Genomic DNA, 19,259 nt, shown 5'->3' on the forward strand with positions numbered 1-19,259 from the left:
CGAGTAATGGAGGTTCGAGATATCGAAGTTCGACTGTAAATTCATTGATTGCAAATGTTAAAATCATTCAAGCTCTTCAGGTCTTTTCGGTTGTGAAATTAACAGTGCGTCCCTCCAGTGTAGCAGTGGGCTCATCGGTTAGATTAACAGACCTTTCCAAGTTGCTGGCGGCTAGTGCGCTGTTGAGGCACACAGCACCGTCTCGTTGGTATTTTAGTCTACCGGCTTATTGAGATCTTGAATGTTGGTTCTTAAGATATTTAAAGTAGCGACTGGATTGTTTTTGGTAAGGTGGTACTTATTTAGTTGATCGTAATTTCCAATTGGTCAGGGTTCGACCTGGCGCCTTTTCATCGTATGGGACGGGGGGTGTAGGGGATCACGACCTTAGATCTCTTGTGAAGGAGGCCATCGGTTTCATAATTCTCAAGCTCCCTAATAGGAAGGGTCCTGGTACCATATAGTTTATTATGCGCTCTGTAATGGGAGCATTATTGTCCTCTTAGTGGAGATATGAATTTCTCGTGCATCAGGGCGTCCTGTAAATAAAGCGCAGCGCTTTGTTCTGAACTCGATGCACTTTCACAGATAGGAATGGTATACTTTAAGGGGTCTGGCGAATGGTCTTTTATGCAGGAGTCTGCTTTCTCTAGTGAGCCCAGTTTCGGCTTTCATTAGCGGGAATAATTTAGAAAGGTATTATTCTATTAAAATGTTTTCATTCCTCCCCTGAAGGGGGAGGCGGGCCTCTTAGACGGTGACGCCGTCTCCCAGGCCGGGAGATTTGTATCGAAGAAGGAGATGTGCGGAGAAAGTGAGAAGGTTCGCGGCCTTGGCTTATATTAGGAACTGTCCCGGCATTCGTCTTAGTGCAGGAGAATGGAAAACCACGGAAAACCATTTTCAGGACAGCCGACGGTGGAAACCAGCCCCCTCCATCTCCCGAATACAGAGGCGTAGAGCCACGGTAGAGCAGTGGCCACCCCTCCTCTGCTCCGTTGGCCAGTCGGAGTACAAAGCTGTTGGACCACGGACCAGCCGTGGCCACTTGTGGGTTGGAAATCCACTCTGCATCCACCGACCCTTAGAAAGTTGACTGCATGCCTCCTATGTGGGACAATACAGTGACGATGCACTAGGTGTAGTATAGGCTATACCTCCATTTGTATAAACGCCTGCCTTTGGCCAGATCTCCGTTAGTAGGTGAATGGCTGGATTTTAATTTTTTTTTTCGGGTAAACACCAAATTTCTCACCAGATATGATTTACATGCCAACTTTGTGTCACATTGAGTACCAAAATGACTTTTTCCATCTGCAAAAATCTAACTACTTTTGCTGGGTTCGAACCCGCGATCTTGAACTTCAGAGGACGACCCTCTATCACTGGCTGTACACAGGGATCTATGTATCCTTCAGCAATACTGAAACAGTTCAACAGAAATAAATTATAGAATGTGTGGTACATTTTCAATGTGTTTATTTACATCAATCGTTTAGGCTACAGAACTCCATTCCTGGTCTCTCGAGGGACGAACTGAATTCCATCGTGGCCTCTAGAACCATTAGAATGGTTCTCCAACGGGCTTGATAATGATTTCATGAATCTGTAACGAAATGACAGATTAGCAACGTTATGATATTCTCTGCTCATAAGAATATGGTCAGGTGTGTAAAATCAAATCTCAGTACCTGTACATGAGGAGGTGTCGAGATGGCGTAGGTGACTGCGTCGGCGACATCTTCCGCGTTCAGATTTGGAAGGCTATAAAACATACTTGCGTCGACTCTGGAAGTAGTGTTAGCAATATCTGTATGCACTACTCCTGGGCTCACACTCTGGAATCAAAAGAAATGAAATATTGATGAATGAAGAAGGGTTTCTGGACTCTGGTACGGAGAGAGATTTATCATTAAGCACTAATATGCATTTATGCCCAGGTGTCAGATGCCCATTAATTGTTTACCTCGTCTATCCTTAAATCATTTCAAACATTTATAAATCTATCGAACACCTCCTTTGGTAAATTATTTCAATCCCTAATTCTTCTTCCTATAAACGATTATTTACCCCAATTTGTCCTCTTCAATTCCAACTTTATCTCCATATTATTACAATATATCTTCTTTCTTAATCTGTTTACCCTCCACGATTGGTTAATTCCCTCGGCCTCAACGAAGGATCCCAACTCTACCGCCTCAAGGACAGTGTCCTGGAGCGTGAGACATTGGGTCATGGGATACAACTGGGGAGGAGGACCAGTATCCCATCCAGGCTGCCTCATCTGCTATACTGAAGAGGTGCCTGGTAGGGGGATGGGAGGATGGGAAGGGATAGACAGGCATGAGGAAGGAGGCGGCCGTGGCCTTAAGTTAGGTACCATTCCGGTATTTGGCTGGACAAGAAGTGGGAAACCACGGAAAACCACTTCGAGGATGGCTGAGGTGGAAATCGAACCCTCCTCTACTCAGTTGAGTTCCCGAGGCTGAGTGGACCCCGTTGCAGACCTCGTACCATTTTGCAAATTTAGTGGCAGAGCCGGCAATCGAACCCGGGCCTCTGGAGGTGGCAGCTAATCACGCTAACCACCTACACCACAGAGGCGGACTACGATATATCCTAATTTTATTCGTCTACTAATGTCATTCCACGCTATCTTTTCTCTGACAGCTCGGAACATACCTCTTAGTCGAGCAGCTCGTCTCCTCACTTCCAAGTCTTTCCAGCCCAAACGTCGCAACATTTTCGGAACACTATCTTTTGTCGAAAATCACCCAGAACAAAATCGCGCTGCTTTCCTTTGGATTCTTCCAGTTCTCGAATCAAGTAATCCTGGCGAGGGATTCTTACACTGGAACTGTACTCTAATTATGGTCTTACCAATCACTTGTACACGCATGCAGAAAAATGGTGGCCCGATATAAACAAAGCTTCTTGCTTAACCCATTGCTACAGGTAGACAGTCCGCTACAAGACTGTTGTGATAGAAATGGGCGCAGTGGTGGATACAGAGCAATACACACTGTGCCTTCTTTCAGCACTACCCGTTCACTCCTTTCTCCTCCTTTTTCGTACTGAAGTGGCCTTCAGCACTATCCCTTCACCCCGTCGCCTCCTTTTTGGTGTTGGAGTGGGGTAATGTTGACTTTTTTTAAATGTCGAGACAACAATTTCTTTGCATGCTTCTACACCCTGTGTGGACTAATGATCCAAACAACACAACAACAATAATATTAATACTAATAATAATAGTGCGTCTCTGTGGTGTAGTGGTTAGTGTGATTACCTGCCACCCCCCAAAGATCCGGGTTCAATTCCTGGATCTGCCACGAAATTTGAAAAGTGGTATGAGGGCTGGAACAGCGTCCACTCAGCCTCGGGAGGTCAACTGAGTAGAGGGGTGTTCGATTCCCTCCTCAGCCATCCTCGAAATGGTTTTCTGTGGTTTCCCATTTCTCCTCCAGGCAAATGCTCGGATGGTACCTAACTTAAGGCCACGTCCGCTTCCTTCACCTCTTCCTTGCCTATCCCTTCCAATCTTTCCATTCCCCACAAGGCTCCTGTTCAGCATGCAGGTGAGGCCACCTGGAAGAGGTACTGGTCATTCTCCCCAGTTGTATCCCCAACCCAATATCTCACGCTTCAGGACACTGCCCTTGAGACGGTAGAGGTGGGATCCCTCGCCGAGTCCGAGGGAAAAACCGACCTTGGAGGGTAAAGAGATTACGAAAGAAAAAAGAAAGAAAGAAAGAAAGAAAGAAAGAAGAATAACAATAATAATATACCTTTGAGGTCACTCTAAAATAATTATAGAAATTGAAAAGCAAGAAGGGAAATTTCTCCGGAAAATTCATGGTCCCACGAAAGAAAATGGAATGTGGATTAAGAGGAGAACAGCGGACCCGAACTTCAATCAATCAATACTGATCTGCATTTAGGGCAGTCGCCCATGTGGCAGATTCCCTATCTGTTGTTTTCCTAGCCTTTTCCTAAATGATTTCAAAGAAATTGGAAATTTATTGAACGTCTCCCTTGGTAAGTTATTCCGATCCCTAACTCCCCTTCCTATAAATGAATATTTTTCCCAGTTTGTCCTCTTGAATTCCAACTTTATCTTCATATTGTGATCTTTCCTACTTTTAGAAACGCCATTCAAACTTATTCGTCTACTAATGTCATTCCACGCCATCTCTCCGCTGACTTTTTAACTGACAGGTTCACTTATGCCGTACTCAAGAGATGCCTGAAATTCCTTGGCCATATCGGTAGAATGGACAGCGACAGACTCACCAAAAGATTCTTTAAAGTAATTAACTCAAAGGAGGTCACAATAAACTGGCTAGAAGAAGCTAAGGCGGACCTCCAAGAAGTGAATATCACGGACCACATCATAGAAGATCGTGGAGCCTTTAGCACAATAGTAGCCACGCACAAACTCATGGAGAAACCTAAAAGAAAACTGGTAGGAAGTGGTCCACAGAGCGCAAGATGCAACACAGTGCATTCATTAAGATATTTTGGGAGGATAAGAAAGCGAAAACCATCAAGCTAACGATCAAATTCAAACGCGCTCGTTGAATGGACATACCCAAGAAATAATAATAATAGGCCTAGATGAGAAGACCACCGGACTGGTCCAAGCTACCTTGACGAACACCACCTCCAAAGTCAAGTTCAGGAGTGAGCTTTCTCATCCAGACAGGGAGATGGTCTCTCTTGCATCCTCTTCAACTGTGTACTAGAGAAGATCATCAGGGAATGGACTGCCACATTGCCATCAGAAGCAGGACTAATGCTTGGGCACAAGAAAGACAACCTCAGTGTACCCTGTCTAGCCTTTGCTGATGATCTCACCCTACTGGCCAAAAGCATGGTAGAGGCTACTCACCAACTACAGAGCCTCTACAGTACTGCAGCAAAAACCGGCTTGAGGGTCAACGTACAGAAGACGGAGTTTATCACTAATATAAAGCAGGCTCCTTCTACAATCCCACTAGGAAACAACACCGTAAGTAAAGTTCCTGCAGTCAAGTACAGTATGCGCCAAAATATACAGTACTGGAAATTGTTAGTCTTATTGTCATTACCTTACTTATCGAGATGATAGTGTAAATGTTCAAAATGTGCTCCATTGCGCTGTAGGCAGTGTTCATAACGATCACGCAGATTTTCCAACATATTCTGGAACATAGGTTGCTGCAGAGTCCCGAAGAACGAGACGATCTTCTGACGTAATGCAGGCGCAGTTTTGGGTGGATCTGGACAATTGAAAATTTGCTCCTTTAACATTCCCCACACGTAAGCATCAGATGGTGTGAGATCGGAGGAATGTGACGGGTAGGAGAACTCAGCCCCGCGGGAAATTACTCGTCCTGGAAAAGTTTCTTGCAGCATAGCCGTAGTCTGTCGAGCGGTGTGGCAGGTCGCCCCGTCTTGTTAGAACCACTGGCTATTCATCTGCATGTTCCTGGCACGACAAAACCTTCTTAGATCCTGAATAAATGGCCTGATCACCATGTTCCTATAGCGTTCCTGGTTAACAGTAAGAGGTGCACCACCATCATTCTCTATGAAATACGGACCTAGCACACCGTTTCCTGACACTGCACACCAAATCGTCACACGCACGCTATGTAGCGGTTTCTGGACTACGGTGTCTGGCCTCTCGATACCAAAAAAGAGAGTTTTTGGCGATTGATAAAACCGTCCAAGTGAATGTGACTTTCGTCGGAGAACCACACGTTGAACAAGAAATCTGGATCCTCGTACACCATAGCCAAAAATCGTGCACAATATTCCACCGTGACATGCTCCGTCAATCGTTGCCCAACCTGTATTCGGTACGGAAATCCACCTATGTCTCTAAACAATCGTCGAATTGACGTAGGGCTTATGTTTAATTTCAGAGCTTTTCGCCGAAGACTTCACGTTGGAGACTGCAACACCTGATTGATGACACGTCCATGATTTTCATTTGTGGACACAGTTACTGGCCTACCAGACTTTCCCTTGCGTTGACACAATACACAACGCGTACGACGAAATTTTTTAACAATAGACAGCATAACTGTGTTGCTAGGTGCTGGCTTATTGAAGTGTTCACGATCTTGTTTCGCCACTAACTTTAAACTCGGCCCACTTTGATAACCGTTTCCGCACGAGCGAAAATAATACTCCACTATAAAAACTTTTTCCTCCGTCGCGAGACCCATTGTCACTTCCAATCACAGAGCACAACGTTCTTTACACAATTAACAATTCATCATGGCGATGTAACAACACGCAGACGCTCAGGCGTGCACATGCGCACTGCGCGAAAATGAATACTGTATATTTTGGCGCATACCGTACTTAGGAGAATGGATCTCAGCAACAAACGAGAGCGAAACTTTGGCCATAGACACGAAGTGCACCAAGTCAGAGAGGGCCTATCATTCCTGTAAAAGCATTTACACCTCCAAGAACCTTAAGCTGAAGCACAGTAACTCAGTAGTAATACCCTCTGTACTGTACGCCTCTGAGTGCCTCTTGATGGATCTGAAGGGCCCACTCAGGAAACTAGAACTTAAAGAGAGGAAGATCTTGAGGAAGATACTAGGACCCATAGGAGAGGAATATGGAGCCTACAGGATCAGGCTCAACAACGAGCTCTATGAGCATCAGGAAGACATAGTCACATGTATGAGGAAAAGGCGACTGACATTCTACGGGCACATGAGCCGCCTGAACCCTGCAGGTTCACCAACAGAATCTTCACAGTGACAATAGTATGGGAAAGGATTCTAAGATCAGTAAAATCAAACCTAGAGGAACTACAGATCCCATTAGAGACCACAGAGAACCGATCTCAGTACCGACAGCTCATCCTACAGGGAGCCTTCCCACTGTCCCTCACAAGCAAAGAGTACAGGGACCACCAGACCTGAGTGGACGGATGGAAGGAAGCAGGCACACACAGCCAGAACATGATAGCGTACTGGGCCAAGAAAAAGCACAAGATCTTAGCGAAGAGTTAAGACGAGCCCCGTGGTCCCTAGTAGGTGAAAACGAACTAAAATAATAATAATCGTATCAATGATAACGGGGGTAACTTTGAACATTTCATGTGGCATGCTGCTGCGTTCTGTTCCTGTGAGTTTCTCAAGATTAATGTAGCACGAAGAGTTGTAGATAAAGAATTCTAACGTGGAAGTAAGGCGTTTCTGGACCCGTGAACATATATACTTTCTTCTTATACCAGCGAGGAATGAATCCTGAAAATTTGGCATACCTTATTCTTACATTCTGTATAGTGTAAGTTTCTAGATGTTTCATTTGGACAAGTCTTGTACATATATACGAGGGTGAGTCAATAAATAAGTCGCAAACACGTGTGTGCCTTATACCATTTGAAATTACGCGCGCAAGTTTTGCCAGCAGATGACAGCATATATATGCTTGTCGTACATCTCGCAGGCACCCAGTCAGTCAGAGGCTGTTAGTGCACGATGGCACATGTGTTGCATGACTGTACACGAGAAGAACAGCGTGCAGTTGTGCGTTTTTTGTGGGCCAAAGGACTGTCCACAGAAAAGTACATCGCGAAATGCATCCCGTCTACGGTGAAAACTGTTCCTCACGGAAAGCTGTGTTCAATTGGATCCAGAAGTTTAACCATGGAAGGAAAAGCATCAGAGATCGGGAGCGCTTCGAACATCCACCGTACAGTCCTGACTTATCCCCCAGTGATTTTCATCTGTTTTGGCCCCTAAAAATTTATTTTGGTGGCCGTCATTTTGATACAGATGATGCCGTAATCTATGAGGTTACACGTTGGCTGCGACAGCAACCAAAGGACTTCTTTGCTACTGGCTTTCAAGGACTTGTAACGAGATGGGATAAGTGCCTGAATTTACAGGATGAATATGTCGGAAAGTTACTTTGATTAGTATTTCCTCAATTCAGTTTTGCGACTTATTTATTGGCTCGGGTTACGTGAATGATGTTGATCCACGAAATTTCACTGTAATATTTGTCACAAATGGAAGATAGTAATTACTTTTACTCAAATAAAGTCTCAAATCCCAAGTTGATTAAGAAATAATACGAATTTTAGTGAATACATACTTTACTGCCTTACAACAACTATTTCTGCTACGTCGCAGCGCTTCCGTAAGTGTTTTGTTTGTCCAACACTGTCGTCTGTGATGTCTTTGCTCACTGAAGTTCTTTGGTGTCGTTTTATTGATTTTTTTCATTCGATGTACTTGGATGGGCTGTCACTTCATGTGCATTAACTGATTCATTAAACGATTTATTGGTCCAGGGATCATGCTATTTTTCAACAAAATACCCGCACTCCCATTCGCTAGAAAGAGAGCTCGTTGGTGCCAGCCCTGGACCTCAAGAAAAAAAAAAAAAAAAAAAAAACGACGGCGCGAGCAGCGGAATGCAAGACATATGGGCAAAGATAACAAAAATCGCAGACATAGCACTCCCATTCATCGGTGCCAGCCCTGGACCTCAAGAAAGAAACAAAAGACGGCGCAAGCAGCGGAATGCAACACCATGGACTCCTATTTACAGCCAGTAAATACATATACATATTTCTTGCTAGTAACGACGGTATTTCTTAATCAACCTGGGATTTGAGACTTTATTTGTGTAAATCAATGATTACCTTTCGTTTGTGACAAATATTACAGTGATATTTCGTGGATCAACATCGTTCACGTAACCATTGGCTCGTATAAATCCTTCAAAGATTCGACATTGCATGTGGAGCAGACTGATGCAAGCTTTCAAATTATTTTGCACTAGCACATGTATCCGTTCTTCGCACGGGAATGGGTCATGGATTACACGATCCCTTCAAGAATTTATGCGAAGTTACATGTCCTGTATTCAAACGTCTAATACGGCATGTTAAACTGATATTTTTTCTACGAAAGCACGTGGCAGTAACGTGAAATATGATAAAGCTGAGGAAAAATCGAGGCAGAATGAGGACAGTCACAGAATTTATTGAACGGCAGGGGCGGTTTCTCCATAAGGTTGCAGGTTTGCGCTACCCCCATTAAATTTTTATGTTTATTTTAGGTAAAGTTTTATCATTTGGATTACTCAACTACTGTATTTTCATTCAACAAGACCAACGTTTCAAGAGCTTGAAAGAGCAAATATTGACTACAGGGTACTTTACAAGCCGGTACTCTTAAGGGCCCCATACACGCGCAGACTTAGTCGGAGGTAAGTCTGCGCAAACCAGTCTCTTCAGACATGGCTCTGTGTGTATGGCCGATAAGTCTGCCGACAAAATGTCCGCAGGCAAGTCTCTGACATTCTGGCGCTGCTTGAATTCAGCTGGAGACTTTGCGACGAAAGCGCTATCTCAGAGTTGCGGCAATAAATGTAAACGTGGTAACCTACAAATATGAAAACTGAAATAATTTTTTGAGCGTCTTCTTCGTGCAGAGCGCTACATTATGTCCAAATAACAACTCATCTTCTATACCGACTATCTAATTAATTTCGATCCGTATATATTTTTCAACCATCCGAAGTGCATAATCTTAAACAGAAAACAGCTGAGCGTGTCGTATTCAACCTCCTCGGTAAATAATCATTTAGTCTGAGCGTGTGTGGGCAACTGCATACCTCCGACTTACCTCCCAGAGGCAAGTCTGTGCAGGTAAGTATTCCAGAAGTCTGCGCGTGTATGGGGCCCTTTAGATGTTCACTGCAGGAACCGACAAGTTTGCAGCGGGAAGTCAACCTATGGTAGGATGAAATCTGGGCTGCTCGAGGGGTGCACGGGGCTGCTAGAAGTGTGCTTTTAGGCTGCTAGAGGGGTGCGCGGGGAGAGGAAAAGATAGGCGTGGCTTCTTATACATTGCTTAAATGGAAGTTTATCAACCTGGCTCCTCCTACCACGGCCGATTGGATCCCCCGCTGCGCTAAGGAGCTACCTAGAGCGACGCATCAAATCGGCCGTGCTCCTACGTAACCAACTACTAGCGAAGTCGCTACCGACCGTTGCTGCTCAATGTGAGATTCTGTTATAGAACAGGAGTGTCATTTAGCGACACTGGATGGAAGTTCATCTGCTGGATCACGGCCGGTTGGATCCCTCGCTGCGCTCCGTAAGGAGCTAGCTAGAGCTATTCGTCCTGGCTAGAGCGACGCATCAAGTCGGCCGTGGCTGGATATATAACTAATGTCTCTAAATTTGATCATAAACACCGCCATTTCTTTCAGTATAGTCGTGAACTTTGTTATGTGCGTACAAGCTAAGTAACTTATTGATTTCATTGTTTAAACATTCGTGTCAGCATGTGTGTTTTTATTATTGTGCGTTTTTATCAGTTAGTGGTATTTTGCAAGATCATGAACTCGGTGCAGTCTTTAATGTCTAGGCCGTTTCCGCAACGGACTGCCGAGGTACAATCCGAGGTGAAACGAATGGGAAGGCCCACGCGACGTTTAATTTCGAACTAGATACATTACAAAAGGATATTTTTTCAATACCGGAATTAGGCTACCTCAAAGTGTTTCATTTCAGTATGGTAAAAGAGATTTTAAATGAAAAAAATGTTAATGCGTTATAGTAATATTCCTGAAAATAGAAATATAAAATGTTTGTTTTATTTTTAATAATAAAAAGGTATTGTTGATGTATCTAGATTTGAAAATTAGCCTGTAATCATATTATATCATTGGTAAAAACTGTGCACCACTGAACTTTTAAACCACCAGCCGCCGCTATTGAACGGTACAGTGTCTGGTCCGAAGTTGTGTGAAATTCTCCCTAATCCTCGGATATATTGTAGTTTATCTGAAGCCTGGAGTGGCGCTATGGCTGAAGTCTCATGAAACATTTCTTATTTCAGTTCTATCGAAAAGACTTAAAACCGTCCGTTAATGATATCTCCATTATTAATCCTCCTATCGAAAAGATGCACATGAGAAAAAAAGTTTTAGAAATTGATTTCCATTAAGGTTTGTCATGTATATTGTGTGGGAGGGTAAAATCACTTTTTCGATCTTGCTATAAACCCCCAGTCCATTCAGAGATTTATAAATGATATTGACCCTAAAACCTATCAAAGGTCAGGTGGATTCTATACATGAAGTTTGGTAGAAATATATCCAGTAGTTTTTAAATTATAAGAACTCCAAAGACAAACCGACAAAGACACCAAAGTAAAAAAAATACGCAGATGGTCATTATCACACCTAAAATGGATAATTGTATAAAAATTTCGCCAAAATATTCAATGTGCAGACACACGGTCTTACGACTTTATTTATATAGACTAGACGACTTCGCTTGGTTGACCAGACTGCAGGCCCCCACTCCTCGATTTGGAGCAATAGCGCTGTGTCTCTCTTTCTCCACGCCTGTCTCTCTCGCTCCCCCTGTCTCCCTCTTCCTCACTCGTTCCGTAGCGCTCCACATCCGAGCCGAGCTGAGCCGAACTTAGCCGAGTAGCCCAGAGACGAAGCGTTGGTCCGAGGCGAGCCGAGCGGGACCGATGCACTGTGCACAGGAACGCTGCGCCGCTGTATGCACGCGTGAGATTTTGGGCATTTGAGAGGCCCTGGACTAGACCATGCTTCAGTTGTCCAGGGATGTCATAACTTACCGTGATCTTGATGTTCTCCTTGTGTTCCACGAAGTCCTTCCTCAGTCCCTCCGTGAGTGCCCTCACGGCGTGTTTGGATGCAGAATACATGGCAGAATCGCCAGAAAAAGGAGGCATATGACCAGCAACGCTGTAAAGAAAACACACATAAGAAAATACAATAACCGAAGGTGGACTCGTGACTTTGATTACGAGAGGTTGTATTGGTAGTTGCTGTGGAAAGAGGAGGTAGAATGGGAAAACCATTCCCTGTAAAACACACTGCTCAAAAAGTAAACTTGGTCACTATTTTATGCACTACTGGATCAAAATCATCCGCATATCCTCATGTAATGAGGAATTTGAATGCTAGATGTCACGAGAAACGGAGGGGCCCACCAATATAAAAGGATGCGGGGAGCATTGCGCGAGGATGACCCGCAAAATCGTGAAGCGTTCCACATTTTTCAAGCAGGAACCTCAGCCACTCACACCACAATCCCATAAGCCATACATACCAACGTACAACCAGCCGCACCACCACCTGTTCAGTCAGCACCCTCACTGGTCCATAACACAAATCAAGCCAACACCTATATCAGGGTGCGAACTCGAACCACTCCCAGAAAACCTAACGTCCAACAGTCTCTGCTAATAATGTGCTATAACTGCTTTCAGATGAACCACTCAGCTGCTGAATGTCAGAACGCCACCCGCTGTAACCATTGTGGTGATCACCACTCCGTCTTGCAAGGTACCGAGGGACCAGGCGAAATGTGGGAACTGTCTCAGCTATCACGTAGCTTCGTACCCTGGCTGCCGCTTCTTCAAGAACGCTATTAAGGCGCAGTATACCCGCCGTCGACTAAATTTAAGACTTCAACTACTCTCTTAATAACCCTCGTCTCAGCTAAGCCTCAAACTCACTCCCAACCTCCAGTAGCGACAAACCAAGTCACACAGCCTCACCCTACCATAGAACTTTTAAAGTTACTACTTTCTCTCCTGACAAACTCGTACTAATTCCAGGCCCCTACCTCCCCTTCTCTTTAAACACGGGATGCCTATACAAACGCGGCATTCCACGCAGTCTCTCATAGCCCTCATAAACGGACCAGTAGCCTACAGATGGCCCATTCCTTCATGCGCCATGTTCTAAAGCCCCAATAGCCCCTTCTCCTCTAACAATCTCGTCACGATCATTGGTAGAAATTCACCTCCAACACAATATCTCAATTACTCCACGCACATCGCACCTCCTACCCTTCCAAATCACCGCAAGCTAAAGACAAAACTTCGACACCATCGAGATGGTAAATTCGCCAGAACTTCAACCAATGAAACAAGCAATCATCCAACCCGTCGTCGTTGGATATAGGATCCTTTTTTGAGGTCGGCGGTCTCAACATTTATTACACGAGTTTGGATTTGGATGTGTTGTCAGTAGAGAAGCAATAACAGCAGAAGGGGTCGGTCAGGAGAGCTCATTGTCTTCGAACGTGGACTAGTCATTGGATGTCACCTAAGTAACAAATCCGTCAGGAGCTAATGAAGGAGCATTCGACGGAAATTAAGGATATGAGGAGGACAGTGGAGGAGAAAATGGACAAGTTGAGAATGAAGACGGAAGATAACGCTGAAGAAGTAGTGGTTTTGAGAAAGAACATGAAAGCTTTGGAAGAGGAGCTGGAGAAGGTGAAGAGAGAAGAGGCAATAAGATGCCAGGAACGAGCGATGAAAAATATCTTCATCTACGGTTTACAGGAGGGAGACAGGAAAATACAGTGGATATAGTGTACAAGTGGCGGATGTGATACAGAACAAAATGAAAATTAATTTTAGTGAAGTGGATATAGACGATGTGGAAAGAGTGGGTAAAGTGAAAGGATATAGGCCAGTCTCGATCGCTGTGGCGATACCCGACTTTGAAATGGAGGCAAACAATAATGAAAGAAAGAGGACAGAAATCCACGTTACCAACATTTCACTGAGTAATTGAGGAGAGCTTCGAACGTCACCGCTCCATATCCCTCTCAAGTGTGTTCGCTCCCTCGCCTCGCTGTGACGTATGCTTGCTACGTAAGCTGCCCGCATTTACAGTATGTGTCTCTGTTATTCGTACAGGCTTCAGTTTCTTATCGAGTCTCGTATATTCACATTAACGACTGGAAAATTGAAATAAAACCTACTTTACGGGTAAAAACATAGTTTGTCAATGATAATTCGTTAGTGAAAACCATACTTATTTCCATACAGGCAAGAATATTTTATATGAATGTGCCGGTATCGACAAATGCGTGTACCAGTTGTATTCGTACACATGGAGAGGATGATGCCCACTGTTTGTTTGCGATGCACGGAAAAGTCTCAGTGACGGCATACGTCTGCTCAAGTGCGTTTCTTTCCTTCCTAGTGTATCTGTGGTGGACATGGGTACGAGTGCAGAGTTAAGTACGGAGCTTAAGAACACTGTACATAAACAGGCACTTAAAGGATTTTCATTACGAAAGATTGGGCAGCTAGCCAATAGAACACATTCTACGGTGCAATATGTGGTTGATAAACTTAAATACAAAGGCACTGTTAAGAACAAGCCAAGGAAACCCAGGAGAAAGTGTTAAACCGAAAGGGAAGAACGATTTGTTGTTCGGCTGATAAAGACAGATTCCAAATTAAGTGCACCATTATTGACACAATTCACGGAGGAACGAACTGGAAAGAATATCAACAACTCCACTATCCGTCGGATCCTGTATCGGCATGGGTACTATGGAAGAATCCCTCGGAAAAGGCCATATGTAAGTAGAAAAAACAGACGTCTTAGACTGGCATTCGCAAAGGAGCATATAAAAAAGGAAAACGAATTCTGGAATGATGTTATCTGGTCTGATGAGACAAAAATAAACCTATTTGAGTCAGATGGCATCCACAGAATATGGAGAAAAATTGGTACGGACAATGATGTGGCGAATACACTCCCAACTGTAAAATACTGTGGCCTGTATGTAATGCTTTGGGGCTGTATTGAACCCATAATTCTACGGTGAGAAATATTTTTTTCTCAATATTTATTTGGTATCAACAAGCTACTTTTATTTTTGAGGGCAGTCATGTTGCGCTCCTAAGAGCCCCGATGACGCGTGGGAATGATCTCACTCACGGCAAGCTCGTGAAATACCGTGACACCTCGGCGAACCTCGAGTGCCCGATAATTCTTTAAATTCATGGAATTCTATATAACGAGGGATTTTGGCAATACAGTAAATAAAGAAATAAATAAGTTAAATTATTCGTAAACCCTACGTGAAGACAGAGCCCCCAGGGAAAATCATAAATGCAGTTAAGCCTAAGTACATGTTAGTGTCAGATCAGTGAACTAGCTACACGTGCCAAGGTCAAGGGATGAAGAAAACGCGCGAAACGCACGGGCAGAAATAATTTATTTCCCCTGTTGTGAGTGTGGTAAAATTATAAGAATAACATCTAAAATAATTACAAGCCTGTCCGGAAGTCTCGAACAAGTCTCATAAAAATCGGTCTATTGGACGCAAAATTGGCGGATTACGCAATCAAGCTTAATAGTGTGGGTAGCGTCCCTCCTGGGATTATAAAAGGAACCCCCCACCGTATATTTTTCAGTGTCGATCTGGGTCTTGAAGCCGCGGGAGCTTACGCCCGTCGTCAGTGGAAAATTGCGCCAGATTGATCTACAAATAACTAAATACATGTCCGTGGCTGAGGTCCACATACTCGGTTAGCCAGAGAAGGTGATTGAAAGTTCTGAACGTTTGCCGACGAACTATGAAAGTGTAGGCGTTTGTTAAAATATACACAGTAGATTTTATTATATCATCTCATGTACGTTTGAAAGTGGTAAGAGAGTTGGGGGAAGCTATTCAGAGTAGTTCTGCTCCCTTTATCTGTTGAACACCTGTTTTATTGGAGTAACAGAGAGAGACAACTCTGGGAACGAGCCAGACAGTCGCAGTTGACTGAAGAACGAGGGAAGTTCGTGGTGTAAATTATAGAGAAAGTGCGTGATTTGTGTGGTAATTTTTGTATCCTGTGAAAAAGGCAGTGTTTGTAAGAGTGAGATGTTGGAAATGATAATGTTATTTGTGAAAATGTACGGCTAAGAGCAAGAGGTCAGCTGGCGACGATGTAGCCAGAATACTGGGAATGACTCTATTGTGCAGGTCTGTCTATATTTGTATTATGTCGTAGTTAGATGTTATTGTTCTGTCCCAACAAATTTTTCAAGATGATTGTCGGGTTGATATTGGTAATTGTCAGGCGAAAGGCGTTGTAATTTTTGGTCAGCATGTGAAAATTTCAGTGTGCAAATTTCACGTCAAGAAACTATAAAATGCGACGTTTAAAATTTGGTGTTAATGTTCAGTGAGATATTGTCCAAAGCGTGGAATTTTGGAAAGTCACAAGTGTAAATTAGTCGTGACGAATATCTAAATTTCAAAGATCAGTTGAATTCGGAAATGTTTAATATAATAATAATAATAATAATAATAATAATAATAATAATAATAATAATAATAATAATAATAATAATAATAATGTCTACCGCGGGATAAAGAAATTTTTCTATGTTAAAAGTGCATTTAACCTGTATGTTTTACAAGGATCGCAGGCATTCAGAGAAAATTTCAGTGAAATTCGATAGAGTTACATTTATTCATGGGAAGTAAAATTTCGAGACATCGTGTATATCAATGATACGAACAATCGCGGTGTGGTCTTGGATTCTCGAGGTCCGAAAGTCATAATAACAGTAAAGTAAGAGGTGTGTTTTATAGTGGTTGTTGTTTTCACCGGAGGATTGAATGATGAAAAAGGGTCTTGGAAATATAAGAAAAGGGATTGGGAGCGAAGAATTTATATGTATGTGGAGATGAGAGGGATAGGAATATTGAAGATGAAATGAAGCCTGGATTTTAAGTGATACCGCTGGAATAAGGCGAGGAGAATGAGTTTGAGACAGGCTATATTTTACCGAGGAAGTATTTAGGAAACAGGCTGTGTTGAGACAGGCTGTAGTGTTTTCCGCTACCAATCCGAAATTTGAGACGACTACTGTGTGAAGCACCGTAGATTTCTAGTAAGATCCCAAGTGAAAACAACTCTAGTAAAAGGTTAAAAATCTTGGTAGTAAACGTCCAGTGATTTGTTACTTAAAGCCCGTATGGATATTAAGATAATGTGACCTCAAGGATAAAAGAGCATTTAGGACACACGGTTGGTGTTGTATTGAATTTCGTTCACTGGATATGTCATTGATATAAATATTTGGAATTGACGATAGGCGATTTGAGAGTTTCTAATGCGGTAGTGATGATTATTATTTTGAAGGCATCCACTATGGTAGACGTGTGTTGGGAATTATCATTGCTTCCCTAAAACTTCAGTGCACAGGCTGAGATTGTGTTTGAGGTGGAGAATTGTTCGTCACGTATATTTATTTTCGAGTTCACGTATTGTAACGATATAGAGACTTACTGTATTTTTCGACTTGCATTCGTTTAATAGTAAGAGACGTTGTTCCGTTGTGTGTTATTGGTCTGACCAGGTTTAGTATTGAAATGTCAGAGTTTGTTTGAAATTGCTAGTTCGCCTGATATGTTAAGGGATGCGTAGTACGACCCATTTTTGACGCCCGACGATAGATTTAGGACGTCACATGTTATCCTTGGAGTTACTGATGATGAGACGTCCTAGTTCACGCCCGACGATAGAATTTGGAAGGTATCATGTACATAGAGATTAGTGTTAGGATGTACAGATTTTAAGTGAGCCCGACGATAGGTCTGGGATGTCAGCTGTACACACTCAAGTCTCAGATTAGATGTTTCTTTTGTTTTTGCGAAGTGGCCTGAACGAAGGTAGCACCTACAGTAAAATATGTGATACGAAGAGGGTCAGATCGGTTATGATGAGGCCAACTAGTACGTAGCTCCAACAGCTGTTGGTGTTCCGTAAGATAACGAGGCCGCTATCGGCGATTGAGGGTTGCCCAAATGTTGGATATCGACCCGATGGAGATTAAATATTTTTACTGTAATTCTCCGTGCGTGTTGAGCTTTAATGACTTCGATATGTTAATTTATTTTACGGACTTAATTGTTTGTCGTTTTGACGTCCGTTTCGTTTTGATAGTGTGCATATTGACACTCAATGTATTAGTGTGAGACTTGAGTTGCGAATGCGGTTTCGATTCGTCAGCCAGTAACACTCTTTTATTTTCAATCTTTGTCGTACTTTCATTTTTTCGTAGTTGAATTTAATTAAGTAATCACTTTATAAGTAGTGTGTTGGGACAGACAATAAATAGATAGATCTGTAATGGTAGTAATTGTTTTTCAAGGGAAAGAATTCCTTAAAGTTGTAATATTTTTCGATGTGGACTGGTAATTTTATTAAGCGTAACAAAACCATTTCTAACCTGAAAATCGGTTAAATAATAATACTTTTCAAGTGACTTTCCACTTTTTAATTAAATTCAATGTTTGGCATTTCTTCTAAATGCATGATGAATAAGTGTTTCCTGTATTTCGCAGTTTTGTTCCTTTAGAACGACATAACGTAAGATCCTCACGGATCATGTTGTTGTTGGTTCCTTCCGAACAGCTGTTTTGGGTGATGCACATTTAGCATCGGGATTACCTTATCACTTAAGGGTGTCATGAATGACAAATACATGGTGGAATTTTATTTCAATTGTGAATGACGCTGTTAACTCGTAGTGAACACCATGCTTTCCCATAATATTTCGCAACCTATCTAAAGCAACTGAGAGTCAATTTGGTTCGATTAAGGGTCCATTCCGCGGGTGTTCCGTATCCGTAAAGGGTATTCGACTGGTGGATAACCTTAATTGAGAGAAAATCAGGCGTTCTACTTGTCGAAAGTCAGATTTTCCACGGATCGTGTGGATTAACTCTCAGTTCTCGTTTGGATAATAGGTGCCCGGTTTTCAGGTCTTCCCTTTTTCAGTTTTTCAGTTTCGCTGTCCACTAATGTACTAACTTCTCCGAAGCAACTCTTCGATATTGTAAGAAATAAATCAGCGCTATGCAATGTGACTGTGTTTGAAACATTCAAAAATAAATAATTCATTTTTTTTAATTTTCAAGATTGTATATTAAATTAATAATGTTGTCTTGCTATTTCGATCTAATAAAAGTTAGTAAGCACATTTTGCTCCTCATTTCAAGTAGTTAGGCTCTCTTCTGAACCCCATCGTTTGGTTAAGATCGCGACCGAATTTATTCCCGCAACGACCCATGATTTAAGAGTTCTAGATTGTTTTACTGTAGCAGCCGTGGCCGACCAACGATGGAATGGTAAGTTCAAGGGTTCAGTATGTCGGCCAGAGGTGTGGGTAACATACATTTCATTGACGGAATAATGAACAAGGAGGGCTATAATGCAATCCTGGGGGGAAACGTGAAGCAGGGTGCGGAAAAAATGGGGATGCCACTTGCTTACATGTTCCAGCATGATAATGACCCAAAACACACTGCTGATATTAATAAGACATGGTTGATCTGGAACATTCCTTAGCAGCTTAGAACACCTCCCCAGTCTCCGGATTTAAATCCCATCGAACATCATTTGACTACGTTGAAGAGGAATATACGTAGG

The 19,259-nt window shown here is 42.8% G+C and overlaps 1 protein-coding gene across 2 annotated transcripts in view; it reads right to left on the bottom strand.

Moving 5' to 3' along the window:
• Positions 1-1,462: 1,462 nt before the first annotated feature.
• Positions 1,463-19,259, bottom strand: part of LOC136886825 (farnesol dehydrogenase) — a 67,569-nt gene continuing 49,772 nt past the window's right edge. For both annotated transcript variants that reach the window (XM_067159665.2, XM_067159664.2), the window contains exons 4-6: positions 11,625-11,754; positions 1,692-1,838; positions 1,463-1,606 (exon numbers count right to left, since the gene is read on the bottom strand). In XM_067159665.2, the coding sequence (XP_067015766.1) occupies positions 1,565-1,606; positions 1,692-1,838; positions 11,625-11,754 (319 nt within the window). In that variant the 3' untranslated portion in view covers positions 1,463-1,564. The remainder of the gene's footprint in view (positions 1,607-1,691; positions 1,839-11,624; positions 11,755-19,259) is intronic.

The sequence above is a fragment of the Anabrus simplex genome, chromosome X, assembly GCF_040414725.1.
Source record: "Anabrus simplex isolate iqAnaSimp1 chromosome X, ASM4041472v1, whole genome shotgun sequence".
NCBI classification, from domain to species: domain Eukaryota; kingdom Metazoa; phylum Arthropoda; class Insecta; order Orthoptera; family Tettigoniidae; genus Anabrus; species Anabrus simplex.